At 38.0% G+C, this 17,816-nt stretch overlaps 1 protein-coding gene across 5 annotated transcripts in view; it reads left to right on the forward strand.

The window, feature by feature from the left end:
* The window catches only part of GAPVD1 (GTPase activating protein and VPS9 domains 1), a 73,318-nt gene that overhangs the window by 32,737 nt on the left and 22,765 nt on the right, over window positions 1-17,816 (forward strand). For 2 of the 5 annotated variants that reach the window (XM_022578742.2, XM_022578745.3), the window contains exons 7-15: window positions 2,596-2,756; window positions 5,004-5,133; window positions 6,225-6,350; window positions 8,301-8,474; window positions 10,336-10,476; window positions 11,539-11,673; window positions 12,141-12,260; window positions 15,654-15,731; window positions 15,849-16,219. In XM_022578742.2, coding sequence (XP_022434450.1) covers window positions 2,596-2,756; window positions 5,004-5,133; window positions 6,225-6,350; window positions 8,301-8,474; window positions 10,336-10,476; window positions 11,539-11,673; window positions 12,141-12,260; window positions 15,654-15,731; window positions 15,849-16,219 — 1,436 coding nt within the window. Of the gene's footprint in view, window positions 1-1,048; window positions 1,133-2,595; window positions 2,757-5,003; window positions 5,134-6,224; window positions 6,351-8,300; window positions 8,475-10,335; window positions 10,477-11,538; window positions 11,674-12,140; window positions 12,261-15,653; window positions 15,732-15,848; window positions 16,220-17,816 lie in introns of all 5 variants that reach the window. The other 3 variants (XM_022578744.3, XM_022578746.2, XM_089913737.1) reach the window with 2 other exon arrangements.

The following is a 17,816-nucleotide window of genomic DNA, read 5'->3' on the forward strand; positions in this document are numbered from 1 at the left end:
AGGTTAGTTGCTGATAGTCCAGTTGGGGAGAATGAGAAGAGACCAGTACCCTTCAGTGTACTGAGTGTCTGATGGAGATAAGCATAGAGGGTTATGGGGACACCTAACTTAGCGGTGTGGTGATGCTGTCAGGAGAAGAACCGGGAGCAGGTGAAGGCTGCACTTTCTCTTGGAGGATGAATGGAAGTTAGACAAAGTAAACAAGACACAGAGAGAGTGTTTAGACCAAGGGAGCAGAGTATTTTAGTGCCAACTTTTTAACGGTCGTGAGGAGCTCAGCAGCAGTTAGTGAGCGTGAATAGTTATTATATTTTATACATTCTTTTTTTTTTTTTTTTTTTTGCGGTATGCGGGCCTCTCACTGTTGTGGCCTATCCCGTTGTGGAGCACAGGCTCCGGACGCGCAGGCTCAGCGGCCATGGCTCACGGGCCCAGCCACTCCACAGCATGTGGGATCCTCCCGGACCGGGGCATGAACCCGTGTCCCCTGCATCGGCAGGTGGACCCTCAACCACTGCGCCACCAGGGAAAGCCCTATATTTTATACATTCTGAAGAATGGGATTTCATTTTTAAACTCCCATGAGCTGATTTGTTAAGAATTGTCAGTTTCTTAAAATTAATCTACCTTACTTTTAACATAATATGGAATAATATTGTCAACAGGAATGTGGCATCATATTCTTCAAGTCTTTGGCTTTCATCATCTCAAAATGTCAATTTTCAGAATTACAAATAGAAAAATAAACTTGACATTGAATGATTTTTAATATTATAGGCTATTAGCACTTTTTTAACATGAAGAAATAAATGATTTTTGGTAAACCAGAGATTCTTTTTTCCATGATTCACTCGTGTTCTTTCGTTTCTTTTCATCCAGAGTGTCATTCATTAAATAAGAGTGTAATGGAAAGTAAATTTCAAATGTTTGCCCAGTATTATTTTGTATAGTCATGTGACCTGGTCATTGAACTTATTTCATGTTTTAAAAGATGTGTCCATTATTCAGAGGGTTGATTTTCTTTCTGTTTAATGCTTTCGCAACCCAGGACAACAGTTCGCAGCCATAACTGTCTGGGATTCCTTAGCCACCAATCTTACTGCTCATATTATTACTCTAGTAACCCCTTTTGGTGGGTAATAGGCTGTTCCTTTTCTTATGTAACTTTTATTTAAGAAATAGTTTATGAACTTTTGCTCCATGTGCATGTTGCTTTTGCTTTATGTAAATTGGTACATAAATTTTGATTACTTGCATTTTTATAAATTATGAAGTTTGTTCCTTAAGATTCACATAGTTGTTCATAAAGTTGAAGTTAAGTTTACAATTCAAGAGAAGACAGTGAGGGTCAGCAAAGAAAGGTGTAAGTGAACCTATTTTAGACTTTTGGAAGTTGATGTGTGCTTTGGGTTTTGAAAGTAAGAGTGATTTATGAACTGATCTACAGCATTGTGGAGAGAACATGATTGTTTATAGTTCTGTCTTCAAGTAGGTCAGCTTTCACCGAAACTGAAGTTGAAAGACTTTTATTATAATTGAGTGCTTGTGCTTGATGTCTGCACTTTTATTTGCCCTGAAGGAGTATGTATTTAGTATTCTGGTTGTATTGAATCTTATTGTCCTCTGAAAACAACCTGACACTTATCACAGAAGACTAAAGTTCATAGAGAAATTGTCACAAACTATCTAAATCTTTCAGTTTCCAAAAGTTCTTGTAAGGGAATTCCCTGGCAGTCCAGTGGTTGGGACTCCATGCTTTCACTACCGAGGGCCCGGGTTCGATCCTTGGTTGGGAAACTAAGATCCCACAGGGCGCTCAGTGCAGCCAGAAAACAAAACAAACAAACAAACAAACACAAAAACCCACCAAAAACAAAAGTTCTTGTAAGATCTATAGGATGGATTACTTTAGAAAAAGGTATTACTTATTTACTTATAAGTAGGGGAAAAATACCCCCAAGTAATTAGATCCTTCATTAATTTAGAATGTTCCCATAAAGCAGAAAGGAAACTTATATTCAAACAAAGAGAACTCTTCTGCATCTTTAGGAAGAGGTTAATACATTTCAGGAAAAACTGTGTTTTCAAAAACTGATTCTGGTTTTGTCAGCAGTTGCCGACGTGTATAACTTTTTATGGCTATCAGATTTCTATATGAAATTTTCTAATGCTTTTAAGTTTAGTTATTAGTATGGGAGACCTGTGGCAGTTAAATCATTTTGTTGGAGAAATAGTTGAAGATATTATACCTTGAAAAGATAAGGAATAAAGTAATGCTTTTCTTGTCACTCCCAAGTCTTAAATTGATTGGGACGTGTTTGCTGTTCTGCAGGTGTAAACTGTGTCACTCCCTGTCAGGTGAACATGGATCATTGTTTCTGTTGATCAGTTTTGAAGGAGAATTTGTATTAGTCATTAGTAGAGTAGCTGGGAAGATTTGGGCTTGTTTTTTTTTTTAAATTCATATTCTCACCACTCTTTTTGTGCATGTGCAAATGTTCTACATTAATAGAAAATATATTTTTTGTATTAATGTGCCATTTTCTTCATTTTGTCTTTTTCTCTAAATTATCTTACTTGAAATTTTTTTATTAGCAACTCGGAGCAGAAGCCGCACCAATGTTCTGATGGACTTACATATGGACCATGAAGGATCAGCTCAAGAAACCATCCAGGAAGTGCAGCCAGAAGAGGTGTTGGTCATTTCCTTAGGAACAGGTCCCCAGCTTACTCCAGGGATGATGTCAGAAAATGAGGTATGACTGTATTGTTATCCTTAACTTGTAGCTATTAATGTTAAGAACTTCAGATTCTTTTCTTCTCAGTAAAGGTCACTTGCTTCTATAAATCAGTATACATTTAACAAATATTTTTCATTATCTTCAGTGGGTCTGCCATGATACCCCATCAAATGCTCAACTCGCTGTGAACAGTTCTGGAGGTCCTTCACATTAATAAACCTGTGGCACTGTAGTTGATAACCAGATCCATACCAAAAGGAATTCTCCTAATAGTAGTAGAAGAGGCAGGAAGCCAGGAAATTGTGTTATGGAAATTGAAGAGACTTTTCCAGTGACCTGTAGGAAATATTTTATGTTTCTTTTCTTTTTAATGATATAGTAGTGGTATTCCTGCTTTAAAGAGCCAAACAGTATTTAGAAATAATTTCTGTTCTTTGGCTGGTTGGGAAGAAATGGAAGAGATAATTGAAAGGAAAACTAAGTAAAATATTTTAAGGAAATGGGGTTGGGGATATGAGAATCAGTTTTAAGATATTTGTAAACAGAAGAGCTTGGGACAGAAGCAAGAGGAAAGAAGTTTTGACTCTCTAAACATAGGAGCCTCTTGTCATAGATTGTGACCGCTTGAGAAAGAAGCATTTTCTTACCTTCAACAGTGTCTGCTTATTATTCAACAAAGCCTATTCCTGGCCTGGGAAGAAGGGACCAGTTATAGTGGTTGATACAGTGATGATGGTGGTTGATTAAGTGGCGTGACTTGTAGGAAAGAGGACCATCAAAATCCACAACCCTGTCCCCCCACACACATTCAAGGTGAATAAGCTGGCAAAAACTGTCAGAATCAACTTTTTGGGAACTCTAGAATGTAATAAACTTGTGGCAACCAGGGGAAATGCTTAATGAAGAAAAGAACTGCTGCGTTTCAGTAAGAGAGTCTGTGGCATTTTACTCCCCCTGTTACCGTCCCCCGACCCCCCCCACCCCAATGGCAGCCTTGAAGACAGCTGCCAGCATTCCTGCGCAGGGAAATATCTAGATTGTGGTATGATCCTTTTGTTTTTCGTTAATTCATACCACTCTCAAGGCCTTTAGATGGATTTTTCCTGAAGATTCATCGCACATTGCTCACTCTGATGAGTGTGAAGGCTCAAGTTATCTTACAAATACGAAATGTAAAATCTTTATGTCTGCATTTAATTTCAAGCAAATAGGGAAAAGATTCTATTTTTAAATGACCTTTTAAAAGCATCACATGAATAAATAGATGGAGCCATTAGAAAACCTTTAATTTACTTATTTAAATGCGGGGTCAAAACAGAGCCTTAAGGGTTTTCTTTCTTTTTTTTTGGCTTTGTGTTGTTTTTTCTTTTTAATTGAGGACACTCTTCTTCACATTCCAGCAGCAGCCTAGGAACCCAGTGGTTGTGAGTTCAAGTTCCAGGTGTGCTTAGTACATGCTGTGACATCCAGCAAAGCACTCAGTTCTTCATTAAGTTGGAGATACACATACAGAGCTGAGTTATGAGGTTTGTGGGGAGTGAGAAGTAATTGTTATTTGGAAATCATCTAACAGATAGAAAGCTCTGTAAAAAGGCAATGAGCTCTAAGCTAGATGTGGCATAGAAGTCATACTTCGGCTTCTGGTATGGACTTTGTGGCCGTGTGTATGGTGATCAAGTGGAGGTTCTAACTAGACTGATTAATTCTGGTGCCTACAAAATAATTTGTTTACATGTTTTTTTCCTATTAATTAGTTTATTAGCTTTTAGAAAAACGCACACAAAATTAATATGTCACTTTACCGTGCCAAATGCTTTATGTGCATCTTTTTATTTAATCCTCAACAACTCCATGGCATATATACTGTTACTATCACCATTTTATAGATGAAGAAGATGAGGCTCAGAGAGCTTAAAATACTTATCCAAGTTTACATAGTTGGCCCATGGCAGAACTGGGAGGACCGGACTGCTGAGTCTGAAGCCTCCGACACCTGCAAACCTAATCACTGCTCATCGATGTCCAGTTGCCTGTTCAGTTGCTGAAACTGGTAGGGTGATGGAAAGACATAGGCTCAGTTCTTCTAACTGGTACACTTTTATCCCAGGGGTACTTAAAAACTTGATTGGAGCCCTATAAATGGGTTTTCAGTTAAAAATGATAATTTAATATTAAGACGAACTTAAATATGCATTTGCCATGGTTTGTTTTCTTATCAATAATCTCTCAGTTGTGATAAACTAATGGCATTTTATTTTTCAGGTCCTAAACATGCAGCTTTCGGATGGAGGACAAGGAGATGTCCCTGTCGATGAAAACAAACTCCACGGTAAACCTGATAAAACCTTGCGCTTTTCCCTCTGCAGTGATAATCTGGAAGGAATATCTGAAGGTGAAGGGTTACTTCATTCAAGGAGTTGTGTGATTCAAGTAATATTTTGTTTTGTGTTCTTTAAAGGAGCCTTAAAAATTACAATTATGCCACCTGTGCCTCTCACTGAGGAGCGTAATGAAGTTTTCCTCTAATGATCTTGAACAGTTGGCTGTAAAGATTGTTTCTTTGAATAAAATTGACATTGCAAGAGACCTTTGGTCATATAAAATGGAGACGATCTAAGTCTGCTTTGAGACTTGAATAATACCAAGTTTTATTTCACTAGTATTAACATATACCAAAGCTTGTAGAGCTCCTTTAGAGGGATATAATGCATGTCTAAATGGAAAAAAATGGACTCACTAGTATTTCAGGGTGTTGTGTATACTGCTAATGTTTTAATGAAGCAGAAAGATACAATGGAAGTAGGATAGGAATAAAAAAAATTAAAAGGCAAGATTGTAAAGTGAGAATATGTCACTCCATGCGCTAGAACAAGCTTTTTTAATGAAAAAGTTTCAATTTGACTAACATTTTAAAATAAACATAAATGGTTATAACTTTTCCTTTTTTTCTCACTTTTGAAAACATAAGTAGTGTACATTCATTCTAGAAAATGAAGGAAAAATTGAACCATCTGTGACCTTACCATTCTGTTAATAACAGTTAACGTTTTGGTTTATTTATAGCAAAATTAGGCTTAGGCTGTTTTGTAACCTTTTTTTGTTTAACAATATAACAGTAACATTTCCCTTTGTAATTTAGCATTCTTAAATAACATGGTTTTTAATGTCCATTTTCTTTAACTTCAGTTGGGCATTTATCATAATTTAAACATTCTTCTGTGATTACACATGTAGATTGCTTTCACTTTTCAGACATTGTAAGAAGCACTGCAACAAGCGACCTTAGGTGAATTTTTGATTAGTTCCTTAGGATAAATTTCTAAAAGCAGAAATTCTGGCTTAAGGGGTATGTTTATTTATAGGGCTTAACAGCATTAAAAGCACTTTAATCAGTCTTTTTAGTCTCTTATAAAGGCATGAAAAATTACATGGTGGCTCATGACTGTCAAAAAAAGCTCACTCACAGTATAAACGTTTCTCTAGGTCCTTCAAATCGTTCTAATTCAGTATCCTCACTAGACCTGGAAGGGGAATCTGTATCAGAACTTGGAGCAGGACCTTCTGGGAGTAATGGAGTTGAAGCTCTACAGCTGTTAGAGCATGAGCAAGGTAAAGTGAGGTTGAATTCAGCTGTTTAAGCAGCAAAGAATTTACCTGGTTGCAGAATAAACAATCTGTTTCCATGTAAGTTGGCTGTGTTCAGTTGATTATATAATGACCATTAAACTTGCATTTACTCATAGTTCCTTCAGGTCTTAAAAATGTGTTTAGTTGGCAATTCCCTGGCGGTCCAGTGGTTAGGACTCAGCAGTTTCACTGCGGTGGCCCAGCATCAGTCCCTGGTTGGGGAACTAAGATCCTGCAAGCCTCGCGGCTCGGACCAAAAAAAAAAGTGTGTTTAGTTGCTAAGTGGATTATTCAGGCTAAAATTACATAGAATAATTAAAATGAATTGCTTGAATTCTGTAATATTTGGTGTTTCAATTCTGTAATATTAAATTTTTAAGGGATACTAAGATAAATACGCAGAGCTCAAGGAACTTAGAATAGGGAGAGAATGGTAACAAATGATTAAAATTATCATAAAAGTGCTTTGGCAGTTCTGAGTGAGAAATACATGTGGTTGAAAGTGTAGGGAAAAGCTTATTGGGAGAAAATAATAACCTCAAAGCCTGGCTGGCATTGCATTGGCTGAAACTAGAGAGATTCTAGGTGAAGGAATAGTAGTATAAGCAAGTCAGGCAGGTGGGAAGCCATAGTACTTACTCAGGAACTGTCAAGTAGGGTAATAGGGTGAGGTAAGGATGAAAAGTAGATGGATCCCTTTTGTGCTTTAGGAAGATTAACATGAAAAAGTCCTTTGGATTTGTCCATTTACAGATCAGTGGTGGTTTTCACAGGAATGTTGAGGGCAGATGCCCTCAACTGGATTTGAGGCAGTGACTTTAGTGTGTGTAAAAATCACCTGGGGAGTTAGGGGGGAAAAAAGGCATTTCCCATGTCTCATTTTTAGAAATCCTGGATCAGTCTATTTTTGGAAAGGAAAAGAGTATTGCCAACTGGGTTATGTGTGGGGTGAATAAAAGTAATGCTATGTTTTTACTGGATCAGTTTGTCACTGTATTATTTAGGATTAAAATTTCTGCAGGTAACAGAAACCTAAAATAATATTAGCTTAAGATAGAGAGGATATCGCCTCTTTAACAAGCCGTCTAAGTGATTCTGATATGGGTGGTTGGCAGTTTACACTCGTGAATACTAGATTAAGAAGTGAGTGGGGACTTCCCTGGTGGTCCAGTGGTTAAGGCTTCACGGTTTTTTTGTTTTTTTTTTTTTTGGTATGGGTTTATCTGTTAATTATCGCCACAATAATGCTACATAACAAACCACCCCAAAACTTGGTGCCTTAAAACAATAAACATTTATTTTTGCTCTCAAGTCTGTGGGTCAGCCAGGTGGTGGTTCTGATTTGGACTGGGCTCATTCATGCATCTCTCATCATCATGGTTGAGTAGGGAGCTCTGCTAATCTTGGCTGGGGGTCCGTTGGTCACTGGGGAGCTGGCTCATCTAGGATGACCTTTGCTTTGTTCCATGTGGTTCCTCATCCTCCAGCAGACTGGTTTCAGCTTGTCCTCATGAGAGAACAAGGATGAGAGAGAGCAGAGGTTTCTAAGTTCTCTCTTGAGGCCTAACCTCACAACTGGCACACTTCCTCCTTACCTTTCGGACAAAGCAAGGAACCAGGCCTGTGCAAATTCAGAGAAAGGGGAATATATCCCAATTCTTGACCAAAGTCACACTCTAGAGGACAGGGAGGCAACTGATTGCATGGATGGCCCCAGTTAATTTACTGGAAGGGGAGGACATATGCAGAACTCAATTCAGAGAGGGAAAGAGTACATCCTCGAGGGAATAATTCAGTGTTTTAGTACTATGTGCTGAGTGTTAATGTTAAAATGTGTAACTTGAAGTTCAAAGACAAAAAGGTCTTTAAAGTTAATATAAAAAATGATAGCTGTGCTACCATTTTTTAAGTGCTTAATTTTGTTTTTGATAGCTACAACCCAGGATAATCTTGATGATAAGCTAAGGAAGTTTGAAATTCGTGACATGATGGGGCTGACAGATGATAGGGATATATCAGAAACAGTGAGTGAGACGTGGAGTACAGATGTCTTGGGAAGTGATTTTGACCCTAACATTGATGAAGATCGCTTGCAAGAAATCGCAGGTAACTGCTATTTAATGTCTCTGGAAGACTGCTGTTTATTCATATCCACCCACCCCTCATGGGAGGGAACTTCAGTGCTCTGACAAACATGGTGTGTATGTTAGCAGTAACTGGGAAACTGAGGTAATTGTATGTGACAAGGCATTTGTGTATTTCTTTTTTCTTTACTTAAATATAAGTAGTATTTTCTCCTGTCTACATTTAAGTGCCCCTCCCCCTACAAAAAAAGAAAAAACAGTCTTTTGAATCAACTTCTTGTCAATTCTTGTTCGCAGGGCATAGTATATGTTCTTAGTCTATGATTAGCATATTCTTCTTTTGAGACTAAACACCTTGCCCTAACATGAAAATTCTTACAGGTTATAGCCATAAAATCTTTCAGAATAATATGATACTGAGATTCTCTAAAAATCGAATTTACTTCTGGAAGGTTTAATTCAGTTCCAAAGAATGACCAGTTTTTTCTTTTTTCTTTTTTTGATATCAAGTTTATCGAGGTACAATTTACATACGTTAAAAGTTACCCTTTTTAGGATATTGTTCTGTCTGTTCTGAAAGATTCATACAGTCTTGTAATCACCATCTTTATTTTCTTTTTAATTCATGGAACATTTCAAACAAATACAAGAGAGAACAGTATAATGCACACCATGTACCCATCACTCAGCTTCACCAATTACACATACATACATGGCCAGTTTTGTTTCATCTCTTCTCCCACCTTGTTATCCCCTCCCCCGATTATGTAATCACAGGTTAATCAGGCAGGTTCCAGACATTATTTTATTTGTAATTATTTCATGATGCATCTTTATTTTCTAAATTTTTAAATTTAACTTTTATTTTATATTGGAGTATAGTTGATTTATCAGTACAGTGTTGTCTTAGTTTCAGGGGTATAGCAAAGCGATTCAGTGATATATATATCCATTCTTTTCAGATTCGTTCCCCATATAGGTTATTACAGAGCATTGAGCAGAGTTTCCTCTGCTGTACAGTAGGTCCCTGTTGACCATCTATTCCATATATGGCAGTGTGCATATGCCAATCCCAAACTCCTAATTTATCCCTCCCCCCATCTTTCCCCCTTGGTAACCATGACGTATCTTTAAAAGGTACCTTTTACCAGTTTTTCCAAAGGTTCTTCATCTACTGAAATAAGATTGTTCTTTTATTAGGTTTAATCAGAAGTAGTGGAGCATTCTGAACTTGAATATTTTTAACACAGGTTTACAATAATGTTTAATCTTTCTATTTGTATTTTTAAGCAGTGCAAATAGATTTCTCAATTGGTTTTGCATTATTTTGTTCCAGATGCCAAAGTACAATAGTATTTTTCCTGGCAGTGAGCTGTATTTGGGCAATAAGCTGTATTTGCAGTTGAATGAGTGCTACAGAGGAGATGTGTGTTTTCCTGCAAATATATTTTATTGCTCTGAATATGTGGCTAATGTGCCAGAAGAAAACATATTTGGCCAGTATAACTTTCTATGGTTAAATGTCTCTGTTTGAGTGTTTTTAATCCCTGAAGGACTAAAATATTAGAGAGATATTAGGGACACGTAAAATTTGCTAAAAAATCAAGGTGAAAGCTAGTTGAAATGACTTGTCCTAATGATCTGTGTTTTCTCGATGGAGACTAAGGTGAACGGTAGGAAACTGATGAAAAGGAGCTTGTGTTATTGTGACCAAAGTGGGAAATTTATGTTTTTAGTGGTGTTATTGATTGAAATTACTCTTTCCTTGGCTTCTTTCTTGTGAGTAGAGAGATTTTGGTAGCTTAGTGTTTGGCTTTTTCCCATCATCACTGCTCTTTCCCTGAGGACGTTTGTTAACCCTTTACTCCCCACTGGTTATACAGGTGCAGCAGCAGAGAACATGTTAGGCAGTTTACTGTGCCTGCCAGGTTCAGGGTCAGTGCTTCTTGACCCCTGCACTGGTTCTACCATATCAGAGACAACAAGCGAAGCTTGGAGTGTAGAGGTATTGCCAAGTGACTCAGGTTAGTATGCTGTCATTGTTTGCTTTTTGATTTGCACAGAAGTTTTAAATGTAAAGTATCCTAACTTCCATATTATGTACATTTTGTCAGATATACATTTGACAAGTATGAGGCCATCACATTGCTAAGAATTTCAAATGGAAAATTAGTTTAGGGTATTTTCTGTCCATCAAGAAAAAATGCAGTGTTGGATGGCATAGGCTAAGATGGCAGGTGCTTTCTGACTCTGTTCAGTTATCTTGGAAGCAATCGTTAGTAACTCATTCAGGATTCTATGTGGGACATTGAGTTCAGTATCTCCCACTAACTTATCACAACCACTCTGAGTGGTTGGATGCCTGGTAAGCATGTTTAGATTTGGAGAACTTGACCCAAAGATACCTAATGTATTTTTGAAATGCATTGACATTGAGGCTCTGGAATCCTGAGAATTATTTTGTGCAGGATTATTATAAACATATAAAGTATTTTGTACTTTCTCTTATGTATTGCATTTCTGCTTTTTTTCTGATTATGAAAAAAATATAAATCCTTGTCATCAACTAAATGTCAACTACCAGAATGCAAATATAAGTAACTATATATCTGAATTACCTTCTTTTTGATCGCTTGGCTCAAGAATAATGAAGCAACCTTGATATGTGTTTTTTAATGTTACCACATTCAGACATGCTAACCTTTACATAAGGAGACAGTAGGATTAGCTCAGTATTGAACATCCATAGGAGTTAATTTTTAGAAAGTGGTTGATTTAATGCTAAGCTGTTCTGTATTCTCTTGTTTAGTTTACTTGTTAACCAATAGAATACTGTATGAGATTAGTGATCTGGAAGCAGAGTTTTCATCTGTGCACAGTGAACTGGCCTGTATTAGGATGAAAATCACAACCTAGACCTCTTTTACACTTGATCTAACTAACTTTGCTAACTGGCCCAGACTTAAAAGTCTATTTACACTGATTTCATTCATGCCCTTGGTAGCTTTCTTCATCTGGGTTGCAAAAGCTGAAACTGTGATGTGCTAGTAGAATCACTAATGTGACACCTCACTTTTTCTGTTTAGAGGCCCCAGATCTAAAGCAGGAGGAGCGACTGCAAGAACTGGAGAGCTGTTCAGGACTGGGTAGCACATCTGATGATACGGATGTCAGGGAGGTCAGTTCCCGCCCCAGCACACCAGGCCTCAGTGTTGTGTCGGGTATGTCTGGCTTGTTTTAAGGAATAAGGATTTGAAGGTGTGTTCCCACCTCCCCATTTATAAAGTTGATAGCAAAGAGATGTATTTTATTTAAGATCTGAGTAATTTCCAGTAAACTTATTTCTGTGGGACCTGACATCTATGAGAAGTTAATGTGTGCCGTTATAGAGCCTGTCAAAGTAGTTGACAAATGGTCTGTGTGTGTTCCCTCTATAACTCTATCTGTTCTAGCTTGGTAACCTCTGCTACTGTATTTAGACATCACATGATAATTCTGATTATGTTGTACAAATCAAGGTAAATATATTTAAGCAATTGTACAATAAAGGATATAATACCAAACAACTCAACATGTAAAGAACTGAGACACAAAAAATGTGAGAATGTATACATTTCTCCAAACTTCATATACTTTTTGTGTAGTTATTTTGTTCTTGCTGTTTATTTTTTACCATTTTTTTTTAAAGGCATAAGTGCAACCTCTGAGGATATTCCCAATAAGATTGAAGACCTGAGATCTGAGTGCAGCTCTGATTTTGGGGGTAAAGATTCTGTCACTAGTCCAGACATGGATGAAGTAACTCATGGTAAGAAGGGGAAATGAGAATGACTTTTAGAAATGATCACATCCATGGCTGAAACTGGCAGCCTTTGACACACTGCTGGTGATAGTATCAACTGTTGCAGCACTTCAGGGTGTAGTTTGGCAATATGTGTGTAAGGCCTTAAAATAAGGTTCACATGCTAAATTTGGTTCAGTTAGCCCACTTCAGGAATCGGTCATAAGGAAACAGTTCATGTATGGAGAAAGTCTTATGCACAAAGATGTTCTTCATAATATTTATATTGGCAGAAAATTAGAACCAACCTAAGAACTGAAAAATAGAATGGCTAAGTGAATTTTGATGTAACCACTTATTAGAACTTATACAGCTATTTTTAAAATGCTTTAAAGAATGTGAAATAATTTGGAGAAATACCTAGAACATAATACCACTTGGAAATTTTATTTTTAAAGAATTTTATATGGAAGATAATAAAATGTTAAAAAACCTATCCTAAAGAAAGCACTGGGAAGAAGTACCAGAGTGCTAGTAAGTAGTGGTTTTATATATTGGGCACTGGGTTTGAAGTACTTTTTTTGTTTTGTTTCGTTTTTTACATTTTTGTTTATTCTAAACCAAAGATTTTTATCCTCAACACTATGGACATTTGGGGCCAGGTAATTCTTTGTTGTGGGGGCCTGTCCTGTGCATTGTAGGATGTTTAGCAGCCTCTCTGTCCTCTGTCAGAAGCACACCATCCCCCTCCCTCTCGTGCAGTGATGAAAACTAAAAATGTCCCCAGACATTGCCAAATGATCCCTTAGGGGGCAAAATAGCCCCAGCTGAGAACCACTGTTCTAAACCAGCAGTTTTCAAGTGTAGTGTCCATGGACCACTGAGGGCCCTTAAGACATTTCTTGGGGGCTGGGGAGGTATGAGGTCAAAACTGTTTTCACGGTAATAAAAGGTTATTGTCCCTTCTACCATATTGACATTGCAAAGGTGGGTAAATTTGCTGAGACCTTAGCATGAAGCAAGGCAATGGCACCAGACCAGACTAGCAGTCACTGTATTCTTCTCTCACAGTTTAAAAAAAAACAACAAACTTTACTTATGAATGTCTTTGATGAAGCGGTAAAAATTATTTAATGCTATATCTCAACCCTTGAGTACGCATCTATCTAATATTGTGAAGGACTAGGAAGTACCCCTAACGCATTTCTGCTGCATTCTGAAATATGATGAAGTGTCTCAAGGAAAAGCACTTATATGATTGAGTTGAGAGCTAACTAAGTAGCTGTTTTTTTTTCTTGTTTGTTTTTCATGAAATACCATTTTTACTTGAAAGAATGACAAACTGTAGTTATTCATACTTGGATATTTGGCAGGCATTTCTTGAAAATTAACAAAATGAGCCTGTCATTTCAAGGAAAACAACTGACAGGACAGAGTTTGTTGCCAATGATAAAATCCAAGCTTACAGATAAAAATTAGAATTTTGGAAAACTCGTGTCTACCTCCACGAGCTTGACAACTTCCTGCTAGTTAAAAACTTTTCTGGTGAGATGGGTGGTGATATCAAGAATGTCATTTTTTTTGATGTTACATGATGAAATGTGTCAACATTTGGAAGATCTGCATATCTAATTGAACCAGTATTTTCCACATGATCAATGTATGATGTTACAAAATCACGCTTGGGTAAAAGATCCATTCAAAGTGCAAGACAGACCAATTAAATTTTAATGTAACAGAGACGTTAGAGTGATTTGGTTTCAGATTCCAAATGGTAGCTAATCTTTAAAAAACTACTACTTAGCAAGATTTGGTAGAGTATGAAAGAATAATATCCACAATTTTCTGAAAAGGCTGTTAAAATATTGTCTCTTTTCTACCTGCATATCTTTGTGAGATCAGCTTTTCTTTATATATACTTTAACCAAAACAACATGTGCAACAGATTGAAAGCAGAAGCAGGTATGAGAATCTAGCTGTGTTCTATAAAGTTATACATTGAAGGAACTTGCAAAAATGTAGAAGTGTCACTCTTCTGGCTTATTATTTTGGAAAATATAATTATTTAAAAGGGTTATTTGTGTTACCATTTAATAAGTATATTTAAATGAATTAACATAAAATTTTAATATAAAATTTATTAAATGTTTAAAATTTTTATTTATATATTCTTTTCAGTTTTAATTTCTAATATGGTAAATATCATTAGATATAACCAACATAAGTACGCTTTTAGGGTCAACAAATTTTAAGAATGTAAAAGTGTCCTAAGACCAAAATTTTGAGAACTGATATTCTAAACTATCTTTCATAATGATACACTATTTCTAATTTTTTTAAATGAAGGTAATTATAAGACACAGAACAAAAGGAAAATCAAATGGCAAAATAGTACTATTATTCATTATCAAAAAAGAGCTCGGACTCAAAAAGTTTAGAGGAATGTTTTCTTTTATATATTTGTAAGTTTTAGTCTCTGCATATTTTAATATCTCTGATTTTGGTTGTTTATAGACATATGCTTAGAGGAGTCATCTTTTACTCTGTAGTTTTAAAATATTGTACTTTAGCAGTTCAAGTTTGTTTTGTAGTATAATGTAGTATTACTCATTTTTTAAATAAATTTATTTATTAATTAATTTATTTATTGGCTGCGTTGGGTCTTCATTGCTGTGCGAGGGCTTTCTCTAGTTGCGGCGAGCAGGGGCTACTCTTCGATGCGGTGTGCAGGCTTCTCATTGCAGTGGCTTCTCTTGTTGCGGAACACGGGCTCTAGGCACGCAGGCTTCAGTACTTGTGGCACGCGGGCTCAGTAGTTGTGGCGCATGGGCTTAGTTGCTCCACAGCATGTGGGATCTTCCCAGACCAGGGCTCGAACCCATGTCCCCTGCATTGGTAGGGGGATGCTTAACCACTGCACCACCAGGGAAGCCCCGTATTACTCATTTTTGTTATGAGTTCTCTTATAAATTGTCTTTTGCTGAGAGCAATATTAGAATTTCAAATTTTACAACTTTTTATTTATACTCCTTCTATAGGTAGTATTGCCCCTAGTTTTATAGGTGGAGGGAAGGTGAGATTCAGGGAACTTGTGACATTCTGAAAATTTTGATGATTTACATCTTCTGGCTCTGCTCTTTGCATTAACCATAGTACAGTTTGGCCATTAGAAGTAATAGGCAGTGGATACTAGACTACTTAAATGTAATTAAAATCCATGTAAATATGTAGACAAAAACATAAAATGAATTTGAGGTAAGCAGAATATGCTATTTATTAGATCATGTTTTTTCTGATATGGCCCTCAAGTTGTAATTGGTCAAAAAGGAAGACTGTGGAAGAGAACCTTTTTCACAGTGTTGTAACTCCTACTGAGTCATGAGTTCTGACTTGGTCACACAGTTTGCCCATCTCTTTTAGGTGCCCACCAGCTGACCTCTCCTCCTTCTCAGTCAGAGTCTCTCCTTGCCATGTTTGATCCACTGTCTTCACATGAAGGTAAAGTAGTCAAATGAACTTTTTGACTCTTGTTTTATCATGGACAGAAGAACAAAACCAAAACCTTTTGTTGGACTTTGTTGTGTCTCAGCTGCAGACTTTTTTTCTGTGTTCCAGGGGCTTCTGCTGTAGTAAGGCCAAAGGTTCACTATGCCAGGCCATCACATCCACCACCAGATCCCCCAATCCTGGAAGGAGCTGCAGGAGGAAACGAGGCCAGGTTGCCAAACTTCGGTTCCCATGTCTTAACTCCAGCTGAGATGGAGGCATTTAAGCAAAGGCATTCTTACCCTGAGAGATTAGTTCGCAGCAGGAGCTCTGATATAGTGTCTTCTGTCCGGCGACCTATGAGTGACCCCAGCTGGAACCGACGTCCAGGGAATGAAGAGCGAGAACTCCCCCAAGCCGCAGCCATTGGTGCTACTTCTTTGGTGGCTGCACCTCATTCATCATCTTCATCCCCGAGTAAGGACTCCTCAAGAGGAGAGGTATGGGACGCAGGCCTTGTAGAAGAACTTGCTAATTATGGTCAGCTTTAGTGTTCCATCTGCCTAGTTCTCTTGATACCTGAAATTAGTGTGGAATATATAAATCTACGATGAAGGGTGGACAGTAGTCATGATTAAAGGTGATTTGTCAATCCTTTATGTCCACGACCGTAACCCATTAAAAAGCCTTTACTTTGGTTTTGTAATAATGTATCTTGCATTTTTATAATACTTTTAACTTTCCTCCAAGCAATTTCGTATCTCATTTAAACCTCACAGTTTCCTTCAGAAATGATTAGAGGAAGTACTTTTTTTCCAGTGCGTTATTATTTTTAATTTTGAAACAATCACAGAGTTACTAAAAAGTTGGAAGTAGATACAAAGAACCTCCCCCGCAACCATGTGAGAGTAAGTTGCCAACCTGATGCTCCAATGCTCCATCATCTATGAATACTTTAGTGTAAGTTTCCTACAAGCAAGCACCTTCCCCTACACATCATAGTACAACCATCAACATCAGGAAATTAAAATTCATACATTAATAATAATGTATCAGGGCTTCCCTGGTGGCGCAGTGGTTGAGAGTCCGCCTGCTGATGCAGGGGACACGGGTTCGTGCCCCAGTCCCGGAGGATCCCACATGCCGCGGAACGGCTGGGCCCATGAGCCATGGCTGCTGAGCCTGCGCGTCCGGAGCCTGTGCTCCGCAGTGGGAGGGGCCGCAGCAGTGAGAGGCCCGCGTACCGCAAAAAATAAAAATAAAAATAAAATAATAATGTATCAATACATTAATGATAATTTTCATACCCCATTCATGTGTCTCCTGTTGTCCCAGTAACATTCTTTATAGTGAAAGGATCCCATTCAAAGTCACATCTTGTATTTAGTTGTCATGTCTTTTTAGTCTTTCTTTCTTTCTTTTTGGCTGTGTTGGGTCTTCGTTGTTGCGCGTGGGCTTTCTCTAGTTGCAGCGAGTGGGGGCTTCTCTTTGTTGTGGAGCATGGGCTCCAGGCGCGCAGGCTTAAGTAGTTGTGGCATGTGGCCTCAGTAGTTGTGGCTTGTGGGCCCTAGAGCGCAGGCTCGGTAGTTGTGGTGCATGGGCTTAGTTGCTCTGTGGCATGTGGGATCTTCCTGGACCAGGGCTCGAACCCGTGTCCCTTGCATTGGCAGGCGGATTCTTAACCACTGCACCACCAGGGAAGTCCCTTTAGTCTCTTTCAGTCTAGGACATTTCCTCAGTTTCTCCTTGACTTTCACGACCTTTATACTCTTTTTTTAAAAATTTATTTATTTATTTATTTATGGCTGCATTGGGTCTTCGTTGCTGTGTGCGGGCTTTCTCTAGTTGCAGTGAGTGGGGGCTAGTCTTGGTTGTGGTGCACGGGCTTCTCATTGTGGTGGCTTCTCTTGTTGCAGAGCACGGGCTCTAGGTGCGCAGGCTTCAGTAGTTGCAGCATGCGGGCTCAGTCGTTGTGGTGCACGGGCTTAGTTGCTCTGCGGCATGTGGGATCTTCCCGGACCAGGGCTCGAACCCGTGTCCCCTGCATTGGTAGGCGGATTCTTAACCACTGCGCCACCAGGGAAGTCCCTATAGTCT

This window comes from Delphinapterus leucas, chromosome 6 (assembly GCF_059928025.1).
Source record: "Delphinapterus leucas isolate spDelLeu-1000000601 "Yukka" chromosome 6, BTC_Dleu_Yukka2, whole genome shotgun sequence".
Taxonomy (NCBI): Eukaryota; Metazoa; Chordata; class Mammalia; order Artiodactyla; family Monodontidae; genus Delphinapterus; species Delphinapterus leucas.